Source organism: Canis aureus, chromosome 10 (assembly GCF_053574225.1).
Source record: "Canis aureus isolate CA01 chromosome 10, VMU_Caureus_v.1.0, whole genome shotgun sequence".
In the NCBI taxonomy this organism is placed as follows: Eukaryota; Metazoa; Chordata; class Mammalia; order Carnivora; family Canidae; genus Canis; species Canis aureus.
Genome location: NC_135620.1, coordinates 36,762,286 through 36,779,453, shown reverse-complemented (window position 1 = coordinate 36,779,453; position 17,168 = coordinate 36,762,286). Strand labels below are relative to the sequence as shown.

General features: G+C 38.7%; 1 protein-coding gene across 6 annotated transcripts in view; it reads left to right on the top strand.

Annotated features, from left to right (window-relative positions):
• FREM1 (FRAS1 related extracellular matrix 1) overlaps nt 1-17,168 on the top strand; it is a 164,868-nt gene that overhangs the window by 125,361 nt on the left and 22,339 nt on the right. For 4 of the 6 annotated variants that reach the window (XM_077912003.1, XM_077912004.1, XM_077912005.1 and 1 more), the window contains exons 27-29: nt 506-650; nt 9,810-9,939; nt 12,562-12,634. In XM_077912003.1, coding sequence (XP_077768129.1) covers nt 506-650; nt 9,810-9,939; nt 12,562-12,634 — 348 coding nt within the window. Of the gene's footprint in view, nt 1-505; nt 651-9,809; nt 9,940-12,561; nt 12,635-17,168 lie in introns of those variants that run through there. The other 2 variants (XR_013387804.1, XR_013387805.1) reach the window with 2 other exon arrangements.

Here is a 17,168-nt window from a genome sequence, read left to right as displayed (position 1 = left end):
CAGCTGTGTATTGTTCACAATTCTTTTTAACAGCCAGATTGTGATATATTCAGAAGAACACACAGTGTCAGGACCAATTTCATATTTGTGACTAATTTTTTTTTCTATTAGTAATTCTAAGTGATGTCAGTTTAAAAAAATTGGGAGGAGTATGATGGCTTCTCGGGACTGTATATTATTTCTGCTTTTTGAAGACAATGATCAAAATACATCACTAAAAAGGATGGCACAGAATTAGAGATTTTATTACTGTATCTTCCTACTCTCCCTCTATTTTTATATTTTCTTTAAGGCACAATATTTCTGAGCCAATTTAAGTTTAAAAGCCTAATTTAAGTTTATTGCATAGGAGTTTTAAGATACTTGCAATAACGTTAATTTCTTAAAAATATATAGTTTGGCTGTTTTTAAAGCTGTGCTTAAAATAAAATAACCATATAATTTATCAGCTTTTATTTAATATTTTGTTTGATTCCTGTGAAATTCATTCATTTCTTTTTTGTAGGTGAATTTATCCATGAGAAATTTGTCCAAAAGGACTTAAACAGTAAGACCATTCTTTACGTCATAAACCCATCTTTGGATGTGAATTCAGATATCATGGAATTCCAAATCATGGACCCCACAGGGAACTCTGCTACTCCTCAAATGTAAATTATTTTGCTTATTCAGTGGTCCTGTTTATAATGTCCCGAATATATCTAGTTATGAATGTGAAATATTGTTTTTCAAGCAGAATCCAAAGATAAATTGATAGGCCATTTCAGAAGCCATAGAACCGATTTTGGAGAAAGAATTTTCTTTCTAATGTGTGATCATGGGAAAGCCAGCAGCCTCATAGGGTATGGGGATATTAAAAAGTTAAATTATAGAGTGCTGGATAATTCATATTACTTACGTAAATACATACACCTTTGCACACAGAGTGGTTTCTGTCTTGACAATTCACTCACATCCAGGACTGGGCTTGCAAGCTCATGTACAAATCATGCAGCAAGAGGTCACTCTAGGACTGCGTTAGTAACCAGTCTTCTAAAATACCTACAGCAGGAAAAATGGGGCAGTCAGGAAGGGTTAGCAAAATATCTCTTCCCTCCAAAGAAACCCAAAAAACGAAATGATTACTTGTGACTGTGCCTGTTAGTTAATAAAACGATCACAGGTAAGATGAAGATCGTGTAAAGGGGAAAATAGACTTGGAGAAATACTAAGTGACACTTTGAAATCGTAGAAAATGTAGAACCAGACCATCCTAATATTTCTGACTGAGCCCCTGTTCTAAACTTCTCTTGAATGTAGACCTTGAATAATTTACCAGCTATCAGATAATCACAGAAATGTTAGAGTCCAATTCTTGTGCTATGTTTTTCTTTTGAAATTTAACACCCTTCCCAGTCACCTCATAGAAAAGTTGCTCATTTATCCTAATTTCGGTATTTGCCATAACCTGGTCAAGCCACACATCATCATAAGCGAGTACAGCCCCTTTATGGGCCTTTCATGACATGATATGGACAAAGAAGAAAAAAGCAAATTCACCTCTGTTCTCTCCATTCTTACTTTCTCTGACTAAATTATAGTTCCAACACTTGCCAGCAGAGGTCTCTATAGTCATTGTTAGAAAAATGCATCCTCTTAGCAAAATTCATGGAGTCCTGCCTCCATTTGGCCTGATAACAGATAATACCTGGCCCAGATTCATAACCTTCACAGATTTTTATCAAGTGGCTATTATGTGCCAGGTTCACAGTACTAGATGCTGGGGAAATAGGCATGAACAAGGAAGACCTGGGCCCTGACAGTAAAATGTAATCATAAGCTTATAAAACTAAAATGGAAGACCACCACCCATTAAACTGATCTTATTCAAGAGAAATGATTCCTTGGCATTACAATCTTTATATAAAATTTATTGCCTAATTGCAATTTCAGACAAATGTCTTCCAATTCCCAAGAAAATGAAAAAAAAAAAAAAAACTCTGCTCCAAAATCATTAATAAATTGATTACATTTTTAATAATTCAACTAAAGAACGGGACTATTGACCAGACTTGTTTTTGACCTAATGCTGACCACTGCTCCTCTACCTATAAACATAGCATGGTTGACAGGAATTTTTCTCTCCCTCAGTGGTGCTAGATTGATACTGCTTCAACTGCACACCCTTTTTATTCCTCATCGTTACCAAAGATGTTGCTTTTGAAGATGGTTTATGTTTTTAAATAATTCTCAGATTCATAGGAGAATCACAGAGGAATTTATAGCCTTAATTAAGGCTATTTTAAATAGACTCCTCCTTCTGTGATACAACTTTCATGTACCTGAAGATATTTGTAATTCAGCTTGAAATGATTGGAACCAGTGGAAGGAGATGATGCAAATATGCCTACTAAGGGTTAACTCAGAAGTTATTTTGATTTGATTCTGATATATATTGTTTTCTTTGGAGTGGTAGGGGGAGATAGATATTACTCAGCACTTACCTTCATAATTTCTTAATGGTATAGTTGTCCCTAACCTCATTTGTAAGTAGATGGTTTTTGGAACAAGAAACCCATTATTTCTGTAAGAAACAATAATGTGAATAGTCACCTTTCCAAAACAGCCCGTAAGAACCTAGTTACATGTACTGTATATGTTATAGGTATTTGCAACACAATTGTTTTCTACTCCATTTCTTTTTTTTTTTTTTTTTAAGATTTTACTGATTTATTTGAGAGAGAGAGAGAGAGAGCACACAAGCTGGGGGAGGGGCAAAGGGAGAGGAAGAAGCAGACTCCGATGCAGGACTTGATCCCAAGACCCCAGAATCATGACCTGAGCTGAAGGCAGACACTTAACGGACTGAGCTACCCAGGCACCCCTCTACTCTGTTTCATTGCTCTTCACAACCACCAATGAGTTAGGTACCACCATAATCCAGAATTTATAGGCAAGAAAACTGAAGCATGGAGATAGGAGGTGACCTTTCTAGGCTCATGCAACTAATTCTGGGATTCAGGCCCAGGAAAGGTGGCCCTAGAGTCCACCATTTTCCTTATTGCACTAAGGAACTTCTTGCCCACTCTTAACCAGTCAACTCAACTGGCCTATCAGGAAAGGAGCAGCAGACTTATCTCCCTTCTTTCTCTCTAGTCATTGGCCACCCAAGAAAGGAGGAATACATACTCTTCAAGGACATTAGGTTTCGGGGGTTTTTTTAAAGTAGTGAATTACAGATATTGATATTAATGTGCCTCCATGTCCAACACACGGGGACACTGGGAATTATGGTATAGATAACAAACAATAGGCCACTGGACTTAGAGCCGAAGAACAGGACTCTAGCTTTGGGTCTGCCATTGACCTAGGTGACTGTGCAAGCCTTAGTTATCTCTTCTGTCAGATGAGGGCGATACCACAATTTGTTTGGAGAAACAAATGAGATAAAACATGTGAGCACATCTTACATATTTAAAGTCCTTGACAAATGTAACTTGCAGTGGTGATTGCTGTTGTTCATTCATATGAGTAGAAGATTGACGGTTTGAAGGGGTATCCCGGAGACATTTGGTGGCCCATCTCTAATTGGAAATCGATTCTGGAATGATTCACAAAGTAAACAGTCAACATGCTTTTTAATCAATAAGCTTTATGTAATTTTATGTTCTTGTTTAGTTTAGGATTAATGGATTAATATTACGTGTATTTAGAGGGCTGAAAACCTTCTGTAATAAAGCTAAAGGGAATATTGGGTACAATCTGGAGAGAAAGGAGGCTCTTTTAAAAACCAAGAAGGACTCCTGTTTAGAATCTTGATTGATAGTAAGTTTTTGCTACTAAAATGTTGCTATCGCAGCATTTCTATAGAATATCAGTTCTGAAGGGTCAATAGATATTCCATTAGAAAAGGTGTTAGGAAATCTTGATTTAATCAAGTTGTTGCTAGCTAGCTAGCTTGCTTGCATGCTGTTTAAGTGCATCACATCCCAGAATCATGGAGATGCTTGTATGGAGTGGGAATCTCTGAGATGGAGATATAGTACGTGGCATATCTCAATTTGATTTGCCTCTAGAACAATCACCACCCTACCCCAGAATAGCTCATGGGAGAAATTTTTCATGGAATACATTTGGGAGACATTTTATTGTAAATAGAAGTTATTTTATAACACTGAAATTCATGGAAATTTGCATAAAGATTTAAATTTGGCTAAGTGCCTAAATTTCAGGCACTGTGCTAGGTGCTTTCACATATGTTGTCTAATTTAATCTACAAAATACAGTCCTCTGAGGGTGATAAGGAAATCAGGCTCAAAGCATTTAAGTAATTGGCCAGAAGTCACGAAATGAATGAATGGCAGATCTGAAAGTGAATTCTGACCTCATGACTTCAAAGTGGGCGCTCATCTTATTGGCTCGTGCCTTGGCATGACTCACTCACATGACGTCGTATCTGTTCTCTAGCCCTGTTCCAGTCTCAAAATAGTGTGCAGAGCTCCCAAACTCAGCTACATAGGACTCACACTGGTCCTCAAAAATGCCTGTGCAGATCACAGAATGCAGCCAACTTCTGACCAAGGCAGTTTATTCACACATCTTCTACATTGACCTCTTTACTGTGCCCACTGGAAAAAAAAAAAAAAAAAAGTGAACTTCAAAAGAAAAGTTGACCCGTGGTGAAATTCTTCATCACTGGGTTGCTTCTCCTGCTGCTGCACGATTCCAAGGACTGATTCTTCTCCTCCCTCTGGCTACCTTTATTCATTCCTGCCTTTGAAAGAGAAGGGACAAAAGAAATCAAACAGTAAAGGAATTTGTAACAGGCCAACTCAGCAATGTTTTAGCAACTTTTATGAAACACCTTGCAGGGGAAGAGGTTGAAACCGTTGGTGAAGTAAAGCTTTCATGTTACCTGCAAGCCAGAAGTTAAAGTATTTGTCTCTGGATAGATCTAAAAAATCACAGAGTAAGGGAAGGGAATTGGCACTTATTAAGCACCCACTGTGTACAGGTGCTTTATACATATTAACGAATTTTAATTTTCATCATTTGACATGAGTATGATTCTCATTTTAAAACTGATGAAAACTGAGGCCTCAGGAGACTGGGTAACTGACCAGAATCACACACTAATAAATGGTTGCAAGATGTGTCTAACTCCAAAGCTCTTGTTTTGGATACTCAGAGTGCTGCCTCCTGGCTAAACACTGTTTTCCCATTACCACGAGGGAAAGACAAAATGGAAAACACAGGTGTTCATAGCATGAGATTATGGAGATTAATAACATCCTCTTTGAATTGATAAGCCTTAGAATACCCAGAAAAATATTTTTTAGCCTTTCAATTTTCTTAAGTCATATGCTACTTGATTATACATGAAGATCTAGTTGGAAGAATAATTAGTCACAATTTTACTTCTATAAAACTTTCAGTGAGAAACTCAAAATACTTAATGAGTATTCATTAAGGCTCATTTAACCCCTTTGAAGTATAGACTCATCATCATTTACACTTTGTGAAGTGAGGAAACTGAGGCATAGAGCAGCTAAGTGCCTTTTTCACACGCACTTGTTAACCTAGATTAATGTCCCAAATCTCAAACTAGGGTTTGAATCCTAAGTGTTTCTTTCAGTTAATTGTTCATTCATATGACTCAAGTAGCTACAAAATGAAATATCAGAAAGTATATATGTATATATATATATATATATAATTTTTATTCTTATTTTTATTTTTTTACAGCAGCACTGTTGACAATTTGGGCCAGGTAATTTCTTTGTCGTGGACTGGGAGGCAAGCCAAGGGCAGGTAGAGTGTCCTGTGCATTGCAGGATGTTTACAGCATCTCTGGTCTCTACCCACAAAATGCCATTATCACCCTCTTCCCAGTTGTGACAATCAAAGCTGTATCTAGACGTTGCCAAAAGTTGAGAATCATGCACATATCTTAGAAAATACCATACATATGTATTAAGCAATCATGCTTTATGGTCAAATACTCTTTTATCAGCGCCATCTTTCTCAATACTCTAATAAAGTACAATAATAGCCAAAGAATCCAGAGTAAGAGCTGGAAAGAACATGTGAGGATCATTTATCCTAACATTTTTTTCAAATGTTGTGAAATATGATGTTGATAGGGCTGGGGAGACGAAAGGTTCTGGTGGTCAATTTAGCTTGGGAAACAGTGGGTAAACAAGTTCCCTTCATTCATTGAACAAATATCTATCAAGCACTTACTGTCAGCCACTCTCCAAGGGACATGGGAATATATCAGTGAACCAAAGACTTCTGTGTACTTGGGAGCATGCTTCATATCTAAATAAATTAAATAGTATATTCTACATGATACTGCTTTGGAAAATGAAAAAGTTGGTTGGGATAAGGGGACTCACAGGTGCTGGAATTTAGGGATGGATTGCAATTTTAAATTGGGTGTTTAAATGGCTTTTCTTATATTCATAGCAAAAGTTAGAGAAACATCAACAAAATGGTAGCTGAGAATCAACCGATTATGTGAAATATACAATAAAAGTGTAGTATATCTAATATTATTACTTATAAATTTTGTCCTATACATTCTTAAATCAGTATTAAACACACACACGTGCGCGCACGCACACACCTCTTCCCTCCAGAGTCCATTGTTAAAATATTTATAACCATGTCACTGCTTATATGAATAAATAAAATATAGCAAGGAAAAATGTAAATTTAAAATATATGCTAAAGGAAAACAAATGAAAAGGCATAAAAATGGAGACAGGAAACAAAGCAACACAGTCTTCTTGTGCCACACTTTGAGATTGTGTTGTGCGTGGCAGAGGGACCAGAGGTCCTGTGATCTCCAACCCAGTTTAATCTCCACTGACCAATCCTACGTCTTCCGGTCACAGTAGTGGCTTTTGGGAATTCAAATTCAGTTTCCTCATTAAATAAATTTTTCTATTGTAATAAGTATCCCACAGTCACTGAGGGAGGAGTTTCTTGAGGATGACTTACCTCTGAGGATGAGTTACCTCTAAGGGACATTTGGAAATTTCTAGAAATAGTTTTATTTTCTTAAGATTTTATTTATTTGAAAGAAAGGGAGAGCACAAGCAAAGTGAGGGGCAGAGAGAGAAGCAGACTCCCTGCTGAGTAGAGAGCCCAATGCTGGACTCGATCCCAGGACCCCAGGATCATGACCTGAGCTGAAGGCAGACGCTTAACCAACTGAGCCACCCAGGCATCCCTGGAAACAGTTTTAATTTGGAGGGGCTGATGTGATTGCATCTAGTGGGCAGAGGAGAGGGATGATGCTAACCATCTTGCAATGCACAGGATAGCCTCAGCAACAAAGAACTGTCTGGTCCCAAGGTCAGTAGTGTCCAGGTTGAAAAACCATGACCTAGGGGCTCAAGGAGTTCTCACTTCTTGCTAAATGACTTGAAATGATCGCCATATGGGTTTGACATAAAGTATGTCCAGGAACTTCATTTCTGATCTTAGATTGAGCTTTGCCCAATGGTGACAAGAAAAGGAAGGAATCATTAAAATGTGAAGACTCGACTCAAGTCTTGTCTACATGACCCCTTCACATTCAGAGCTTTCAAAATTTCTCTCATGGTCTCCTGCATCTGGTTGTCTGTATGATGCCCAGCGAACAGCTGTGTGACTTCATGCAGGGGGAATTCCTAAGTGATTGACTACATCTCTTTTCTTCTAGGTGTTTGCATAGAATTTAAGCTACAAGCCTCAGCAATAGAAAGATCTCAAATTCAGTACTGCAAAACCCAAACACATTCAAAACATGTGTTGCACATATCCTGTCGGTGTGCATGTGCTTTGTGATTTAAATATTTTTCCGAAAAATATATAGCATGACTTAGTTTCATGGCTTTTCAATAGATCTTTATTATTTGTAGGTAGGAATTTTAAGACAAGAAACTAGAACATTGTGTAATGACAACTTTATCCTGTAAGCAATATGCCGCATTCTAATTGTGCATCAGGGAAATGCATGCACTTTCCCAAACACCAAAGCCCTTTATGGTTTGAAACTGAACAGCACTCTCCATGGTCCCTTTATGGATCCAGATCAGCAATCAAATTGCATTTAGCTTTAGCCTTGAGGTCACCTGGATCTGCAGAGTGACAATGATGAATTTTTGCTTGTCATGGTTCCCATTAGCAGTGGATGGATGGATGGATCCTCAGGAGATTGGATGTTGAAACTCATTTAAACCTTAGTGAGACTTAGCTGAAATCCACCCATCTTTATCTATTCCATTCATTCCCACTGCTCTTCTTTCCTTTCTGTTTCATCTCTCTGTCCTTTCCCCTAATCCGTCTTGTTGATTTTTTTCTCCCTTCTCACTTAGCGGGGTCCTGAAGGAATTCTTTGCCACATGTTATTTTTATTGGCATTTATAATAGCCTTGTCGCTTGTTATCTTGTGATTCTTTAAGCATAGCCATTTATGTCTTTATTTCTTGACTGCTCCATGCCAGATTTGAATTCAGTTACAGCAAAGACCCACGAGTATCCCAGTATTTCTAATATGAGGATTCTGTTTTCATGTCGAAATTTTATAAAGCCCAGCATGCCAGTAACAATAAATTTCATATGTATCGATTGAATAAACATGTATGTTCATAGAGATTCATGAACCTCTACCATAATTCCATGCCCCCAAACTACCTTGCCTCACTGGCCCCTGGTCCTTGGAGTAAGAGAAAGAGAGTGCATTTGAGTTTATCTTGCTGGTGCACTTAGAGTATATGACTGTGACACATGATTGGTACAAAGACATCAAGTGGATAGTAAGGGATAAACATACTCTCTAATATGAATGGTCTCCACGAAAGCCTGGAGAACCTTGTGAAACCCGTGCCCTACATGGCAGTACCCAGAATTTCTAGTTGTGTGAGGAAAATATTGTAAAAAATGTATTAAGAAATCTAGAAGACAGAGCCTACATCTGAGTGGAAGATTGGGAAAACAGTAAGACAACCACTGAGAGTTTTGCCAATGTAGAAATAAAGGAAAATGAGAGAAACAAAAGTAACAGAAGAAGTGTATTGGATGATCATAGTGAAGATTGCTTGTGTCTTATACAATCATGTCTCTGATTTTCTCTGGTTTTCTGAAAAAGAGAAAAAAAGTTTCTCTATTATGAGGAGTAGACAGTTTCCATCTGATGTTGGGCTTGCTAAATCTACTGTGGGAAAAACACCACCCCCTATTTATCAGGTTTATTCAGTTGTATAGCTGCATGCAAGCTACATGTCGGTTGGCCCTTTTATATGCACAGAAGAAGGAACAGATTATGATTGTAAAACCCATGCACATTGTAATTCCTAGGCATATCCTGAAAGGTAACCAGTTATTAAAACTGAACCCAAGTTCAGAGATGATCTGTGTCTGGAACCTTCTTGATGTACCAGCAAAGGCCAAAAAAATAAGAGAGAAGATTTCTTTATCAATATCCTTTCCAGAAATAAATGTTCCCTTGAATTTTATCACTGCTGGTTCCTTCAGAGCATTCACATTGGAGTCCCTCTGGCAGGCTTTTAACCTTGGTTTCTGCATTTGTAAAACAGAATTCTAATACTTACTCTTTCTACCTCACAGCATTGTTGTAAGCATCAGATGAGATTGTTAGTAAAAGTTCTTTTTGAACTAAAATGTACCAAATAAGCATAAGGAATTTTTAGCAGTGGTGTAGGCTGATGAACCACTTCTGTCACCATGATATGAGCCAGTGGTTCAATCTCCTACCAAGCAGAGGATCCCTACAGGCATTTACCAAAATGTTTTTCCTTTTCTTTTCCTTTCATTTACAGTTTGGAACTGAAATGGTCTCATATTGAGTGGTCACAGACGGAATTTGAGGTCTGCGAGAGTGTGGGCATGTTGCCCTTGGAAATTACCAGAAGGGGATATTCCATGGACTCAGCCTTCGTGAGTGTAAAGGTAACAAGTCAAAAATGTAAACTGTTGGGCTAAAATTTGGGTTGCTGTTTGGTGCCTTTGATTATTTTCTTAAAAAGAAAACGAGAGTAACAAAGGAAATTTCAATTTGCTGAATTATCGCCTTATTTTAGAGATTTTACATCTAATGTTTTCTGTCCTTTCACCCTTGATCTAGCTTAATTAGTTTCTAGATGAGATATTTCAGACCCATTTTTTAGTTTTTACATCTGGTCATTGAGCCTTGAAGCTTGACTTTACAGGGAGATAAATCCAACCTGGTGACCTCGGGCCAAACTCTGTTTTGGAAAAGAAAGTGTGTATGCAAGACATCCTGTGAGGTCTCCAGAGCAAAGTGCAGCCCCCAGATGGCTTTCTCTTAGTATGCCACCAGGATCACTTCCTGTGGTCCAGGGGATGAGGGAAATCAAGGGGCAAACTTATCTTAAGAGTCACCTAAGTTAAAATTAAGAGAGCATATATCAACCCAGGCCTCCGAAATATAAAGAAAATTCAGTAATCACTTTAAAATTAGTCAACTGGTTATTCCTTTCCATTGGCATGTACCAGGGAGCACAACCTATGGCTTCCAGAATTGAAGGATTTTTTTGGGAATTGCTATCATAGTAACACTTCAAGAGAATGACAGCTTGAAAGCTTTTATGAACTAACAGTAGTGAACGAGCCTTGAAGACTCCACTCCTCAATCTGATGAAAGGGGAGTGATATTAGCTTCTGGAAAAAAGGTCCATCTCAGTTCAGTCGCAATTATATTAATAAATTCAAATCACCCTCAGAGCCTTGTGCACTTAAATCCTACCATATCCACATTTGGTATTTACCTGTCCAATAGGCAAAAGCTCTTTTTCCCAGTGGATGTTTTATTGTTATTGAAACATCAGACAACTTGGAATGCCCTATAATTTCCCAACAGATTGTTCATGCAAATGAAATCTGCCTGAATGGTTTTTAAATAATGCTTTGGTCTTCTATAGAAAACGCCATATGCTCGAGTCTAGAGTTTTGGGCCACATACCATTTACCTGGCCAGGTAGAAAGAACATATGTGGTGTGACATGGAACACTTTTGTCTACTTAAGCTGAACGCATACCGTGAACCTACAGGCCTTCATCAGACACAGCCCTGAGCCCTCAGGGACAGCTCCACCCAGAGTGCAGGTGCCACTGTTACCCAGAGCATATTGGCTACTGGATCAGAGGCAGAGGAAGGGAAAGCACGTTGACTTGTGTTGTTTGCCCCAGTTTGAATCGTGCACCTTCACCAGGCTGATTGCTCCAACCAGCTTGCCTCAGACCGTTCCTTTTCCCACACAGGAGTCTGTTAGCTCAGTGGTGGTAAATACTAAGTAATTGTATGTGCAAGAGCCATGCGGAGAAATGTGACTTCCAGCATATGGTGGATACAGGTGTACAATGGGCTGCCTTTTCACAATGAAAGGTTGTTCAGGAGGAGCCTTGGCATTGTAGGCAAAGAACAAATGGAGGCTTCAGAGGAAATACTCTCTTCAGCACAGTTTCCACTGCAGACCCATTAGCAGATCTTAGGGCTTTTGGTGATGAACGGAGGTAATGTCTAAAGCCATAAAAATAGGAACGTTTACCTTTTCAATTGTGCACTTCATTTCTTTGTATGAAAGTGAAGAAATAGAGTCACCCATTTTCTCGGCCATCTTACGTGTCTAAAAAAGGGCAAAGTGACCCCTGCCTATCATGGTTACATGGGATTCTCATTTGATGACTTCTTTTTCAAACTGGTCAAGGACACTGTTCTTAACATGGATTTAGACTCCCTCTGGGGAAGATAAGGCCATGGCTTGAGAGCCCTAAATCACCTCTGGTTTTTAGCCCTGAGAGTGGGGAACAGGAGATCAGTAAATAGTCTCTGTAAACTAGCACCATTTTTGTTGTTGTTGCTAACTTACTTGATGGAGCCTCAAAAGCCCTCAGTTGTGTGTGTATGGGTTGATTTTGTGTGGCCGTTCACCAGGTCTGCCATCCCCAGTGAGCTCTTCTTCATTTCTGTGAAGAGGGGTGGTTTCATCCGGATAGGAAAATGGACCAAACTTATATATGGTCAACTTGTCTAAGGCGTCAGTGCCCTGAAACTCACAGGATACCCCAAAGCTACTTGTTGGGAGCACCTGCTATTGCTTCTTCTCCCCCTCTCTTTCCTCTGAGGCACAATTTCAAAGCCAGCTTGGGAAAGAAGGAAGGTAATAAATGGACACTCGTAATGAAGAGAAAAATATTATTTAAAATTTATTTTGCTTTCTTCAATGACTGAATTATTTATAAAAATGTGAAAAAGGAAAAAAGTTAACTTTAAGGAAGATCATGTAGCCTAAATCTAAAATGGTTTATTATAATTAAAGAAAAAACTTTATGTTAAAAACAGATTTACAAGCATGGCTTTGGTGTGGTGCCTGGCTGGCTCAGTCAGTAGAACATGCAACTCTTGGTCTTGGAGTCATGAGTTCAAGCCCCATGTTGGATATACAGCCTTCTTAAAAAAACAAGGATAAGTTTAGTCTATTATGATATTAGACTAGATGTTTCTCAATTAAAATATATTTTTATTAAAAAAGGACATTTGTCCCTTTTAAGGTCAACCAGGTGTCAGCTACAGTTGGAAAAGACTTCACTCTGACTCCATCTAAACTGATTCAGTTTGACCCAGGTACGTTTCATGTCTACAGTTTGTTTCCTATTTTTGTAGGAGTGTGTGGAGATCATGGGGACCCTCTTCAGCCACTTCAAGAGAGATCAGGTTGGACTTGAAGTTTTGTCCTTCATTTTTCACTTTATCACAAGTGAATATTTATTTAAAATGAGAAGAAAGCCTATAACAAATATAAAGTATCAAAGCAAACACCCAAAAAATCCAGAAAAGAGTGTCATTTGAAAAATTATTTGGGGGCACCTGGGTGGCTCAGTTGATTAAGCATCTGACTTTTAATTTTGGCTCAGGTCATAAGATCGAGACTCACATCAGGCTCCATACTGGTTGTGGAGCCTGCTCAAGAAAGATTCTCTTTCTCCCTTTCTCTTTGCCCCTTTCCCTCCTAAAAACAAACAAACCAAAAACCAAAACAAAACAAAACAAAACAAAAAACAAATAAATAATTACTTGGAGTCCCTAACACAAAGCTGAATTGAACTGTCTCGTATTTTGATGGAAATTTTCAGAAAGTCATGTTTGCCTCAGGTCATTTCTAAATGTTTTCTCTTGGAATAGGTTGATATGAGGAGATTCCAGGAAGATTAATTAGATAGCACATATTTTGTTTTGAATCAGTGGAAAAATTTTGCCAGGTGCAAAAGGGAATATAAAAGTATGGCGCCTGCCCTTAAAGGTGTTCTCATGTGGGAGACAGAGACATGAAAACAACTCACTAACAGTATGTTGGGACCCAAAAGATGAGCCATTGTTCTGGTTAAGGGAAATTCTGGAAAACTTCCCAGAAGAGATGGTGTTTTGAATAAGTAGAAGAAGAAGAAGACTTTAGGGTGGAGGACCAACACACTTTTGGGGAGCTGTGTCTAAAGCACTGAGGCTGGAGCCACACCTCCCTTCCCTGGCTTCTGTAGAAGGGGCAGGTAGCTCTCCTTCACTGCATGGTTCTCTCTTTCCCTCTGGTCTGGGATGGACATGGATCACCTGGCCACTGACATGGAAAAGGCCTTGAGAAGCAGCCAGGGCCTGTGACTTCGTGCTCTCCTCGGAGGAGGTATTCTGCACTCTGAGAACATTCCACCGAGTCAAAACCCTTGCCATTATCTACCACTGTCATGTGATATTCCAAAGGCAGAACAGAATGGCTTAAATATCAGCACCACTACAAATTTGACAACCTTAATAGTAAACATAGAAAAGAAGTGCCCTTGAGCAGACATTTCTCCATAGAAGGCCTACACATGGCAAATGTGAAAAATAAATGAAAAATGTTCCACATCACTTGCCATCAGGGAAATACAAATCAAAACCACAGTGAGGAACGCCTGGGTGGCTCAGTGGTTGAGTGTCTGCCTTCGGCCCAGGGTGTGATCCTGGAGTCCCAGGATCGAGTCCCACATCAGGCTCTCCGCAGGGAGCCTGCTTCTCCCTCTGCCTATGCCTCTGCCTCTCTATCTCTTTGTGTCTCTTGTCTCTCATGAATAAATAAATAAAATTTTTTTTTTATTTTAAAAAATAAAAAACAAAAAACCCAAAACCATAATGAGATACCACTTTACACTGGTGAGAATGGCTAAAATTAACAAGTCAGGAAACAACAAATATTGGTGAAGATGTGGAGAAAGGGGAACCCTCTTGCACTATTGGTGGGAATGCAAGCTGGTGCACCTACTCTGGAAAACAGTGTGGAAGTTCCTCAAGAAGTTAAAAATAGACCTACCCTATGACCCAGCAATTGCACTACTGGGTATTTACCCCTAAGGTAAAAATGTGATGAACCAAAGGGGCACCTGTACCCAATGTTCATAGCACTGCAATGTCCACAATAGCCAAACTGTGGAAGGAGCTGAGATGTCCTTCAACATATGAATGGATAAAGAAGATGTGGTATATGTACACAATGGAATATTACTCAGCCATCAGAAAGGACGAATGCCTCCATTTGCTTCACTGTGGATGGAACTGGAGGGTATTATGCTGATTGAAATAAGTCAATTAGAGGAAGATAATTATCATATGGTTTCAATCATATGTAGAATATAAGAAATAGTGAAAGGGGCCAGAAGGGAAGGGAGGAAACTGAGTGGTGAAAAATTAAAGAGGAAGACAAACTATGAGAGACTCCTAACTCTGGGAAACAAAGGGTTGCAAAAGGGGAGGTTGATAGGGGATGGAATAACTGGGTGATGGACATTAAGGGGGGCACATGATGAGATGAGCACTGGGTGTTATATGTTGGCAAATTGAATTTAAATTTAAAAAAATTAAAAAAGAAAAATTACAGATATTAAAAAGAAGAAAGAAAAGAAATACCTTCCTGCCATTCACCACAAGTAGGATGATGTTTTGTGACTAGTTTGCTAAGGCTGCCCTCACAAAATATCACAAACCCAGTAGCTTAAAAACAGAAATTTATTTTTTCACAGTTCTGGAGGCTACAAGTTCAAGATCAAGGGGTCAGCAGAGTTGATTCCTTCTGTGAGAGAGAATCTGTCCCATGCCTGTCTTCCATGCCCCGGTGATTTGCTGGAATCTTTGGCATTCCTTGGCTTCTGCTGGATCTACACCAGTCTCTGCCCTTGTCCCCACATGGCTTTCTTTGTGCCTGTGTCTGTGTCTAGATTTCCCCTTTTAATAAGGACATCACTCATAATGGATTAGAGGCCCCTCTAGTACAATTTTATCTTAACTAGTTACATCTGTAATGACCTTATTTCAAATAAGGTCAAGTTCTGATGTACTAGGAATTAACATTTCAACGTAAAGATTTTGAGTGACCCAATTCAACCTATAACAATGACCCTTAAATTTGACATGAAACTACCCAAATACAATGATTGTCCTCCTACCCATGATTATTTACATTTCTGCCTTGTGTGAGTTTGTTCCTCAAGTGACCTATTTTGTAGAAGAGCTATTCCCATTATGTATTTGATGATTATCCCAGGTTGCTTCAGGCTCTTGTGCTCTGGTTAACCTTAAGATTCTGATGCATTTGCACTGTGTGTGTCCTTTTCATATTTCATGTTAAGGCAGTTCAAACCTTTCCATTTTTTGAGGAGTCAAGAGTCTTTGTTATATGTTGTCTCTATTATTTGCGGTCTGTTTATCACAAGATTTGAACTGATTGGGCTTTCAGTAAATATTGAGCAGCCTGCCAGGTCTCTGGATTGATTACAACTAGCAAGTATCACACTTAGAGGGGACTCTGAAATCCACCTCTCAGAGGTTCAACTGGATAAGATAAAGACCAATTTGTCTAGAAGAGTTTATTTTGAATAGATACTGATGACTTCTGGAGGCTCTAACTGGTCATGATCTTAGGGACTATTTAGACATTTTAAGGAAAAAAAATCTCATAAGTTAAAAAGAAACAATATTTGCCTGTTCATTGTTTGGGAATTTACTAGCCAGAAATGGTTTCATAAGCTGAGGTCTTATTTTAGAGTATTTTAAAGTTCCTATGTCCACAGGTCCTGTAAATGTTTATTTACTCCTGTATCCTTAATACTTGCCTCTTCTGGGTCTGGCGTCCCCACGCCCACGCCCACTGCTTCTGCCCCAGGCAATCTGTTTGTTTCTTCAAAAATGTAGCCTCCGTGATGGACGAAGAACGGAGTGAGAATTCAGACAGTGGGATATTCTAAGATTTGAGAACTTTGGGGAGGGTGCTGGAGAGAAACGGGTAACGTCTCAGTCTAGTGAACTACGACGCCTTGCTGCCATTATACTGAACCCCAAACTAATCCTGCCTACTTTGCATTCAGCTCTTGTGACTGAGTCGAAGTGTAAATATTCTGAAGAAAATGATTGTTTTCCTTTTAAGTATGTGTTCTTGAAAGGTTTGCTGCTTTCTTAATTGGGACTAAATCATTCCTGAGAGTCAAAATGTTTTCCAAAGGAACAGATCTCTAACATGGCATTTACTAAAAAACATTGAGAAAATGTCTTTCAATAATGAAATCTGCTTTGCAGGAAAATATCCAGTAATTGACCACTCTGTAAAGTGGGCTATGTCTGCATAAAATGACACCTTTTCCTCAGCACCTTTTGTTTTATGGGAACAGGAGGCTGGTGCAAGCCTTCTGAAATTGCTTATAATCTCGGTGATTTAACAACTACTTTGCACCTTGAAAATGGGAGAGGAAGGAAAAAGAAAAACCCAGAAAGTTCTTACTTCCAATCTCATTAACCTAGAAAAGTTGGTTCTATATGCACACCTGGTAGGCATAGAAACAAAATTGAAATGCAAGCAAGCCAATCAGAAGGTTACTTAAATTAAATTTGGAATAGATTTGCTCTAACCGTCTGGTTCTACTCCATTAGGTCTTAGAAAAACTTTAATTTAGGGGGAGGGAGTGGGCAAGAGGGAGAAAGGGTACTATAATTTTTAAAAAATGATTCTTACAATAAGAGGGCAATTAGTTGGGACTTGGCATTTTTTGCATGTATCAGATTTTTATTTGAATAATGCTGAACTTTTTGGACTTTGAGAGTCAAAACAGTTCTTTGAACATTAAACTTCTTAGCATTCAAG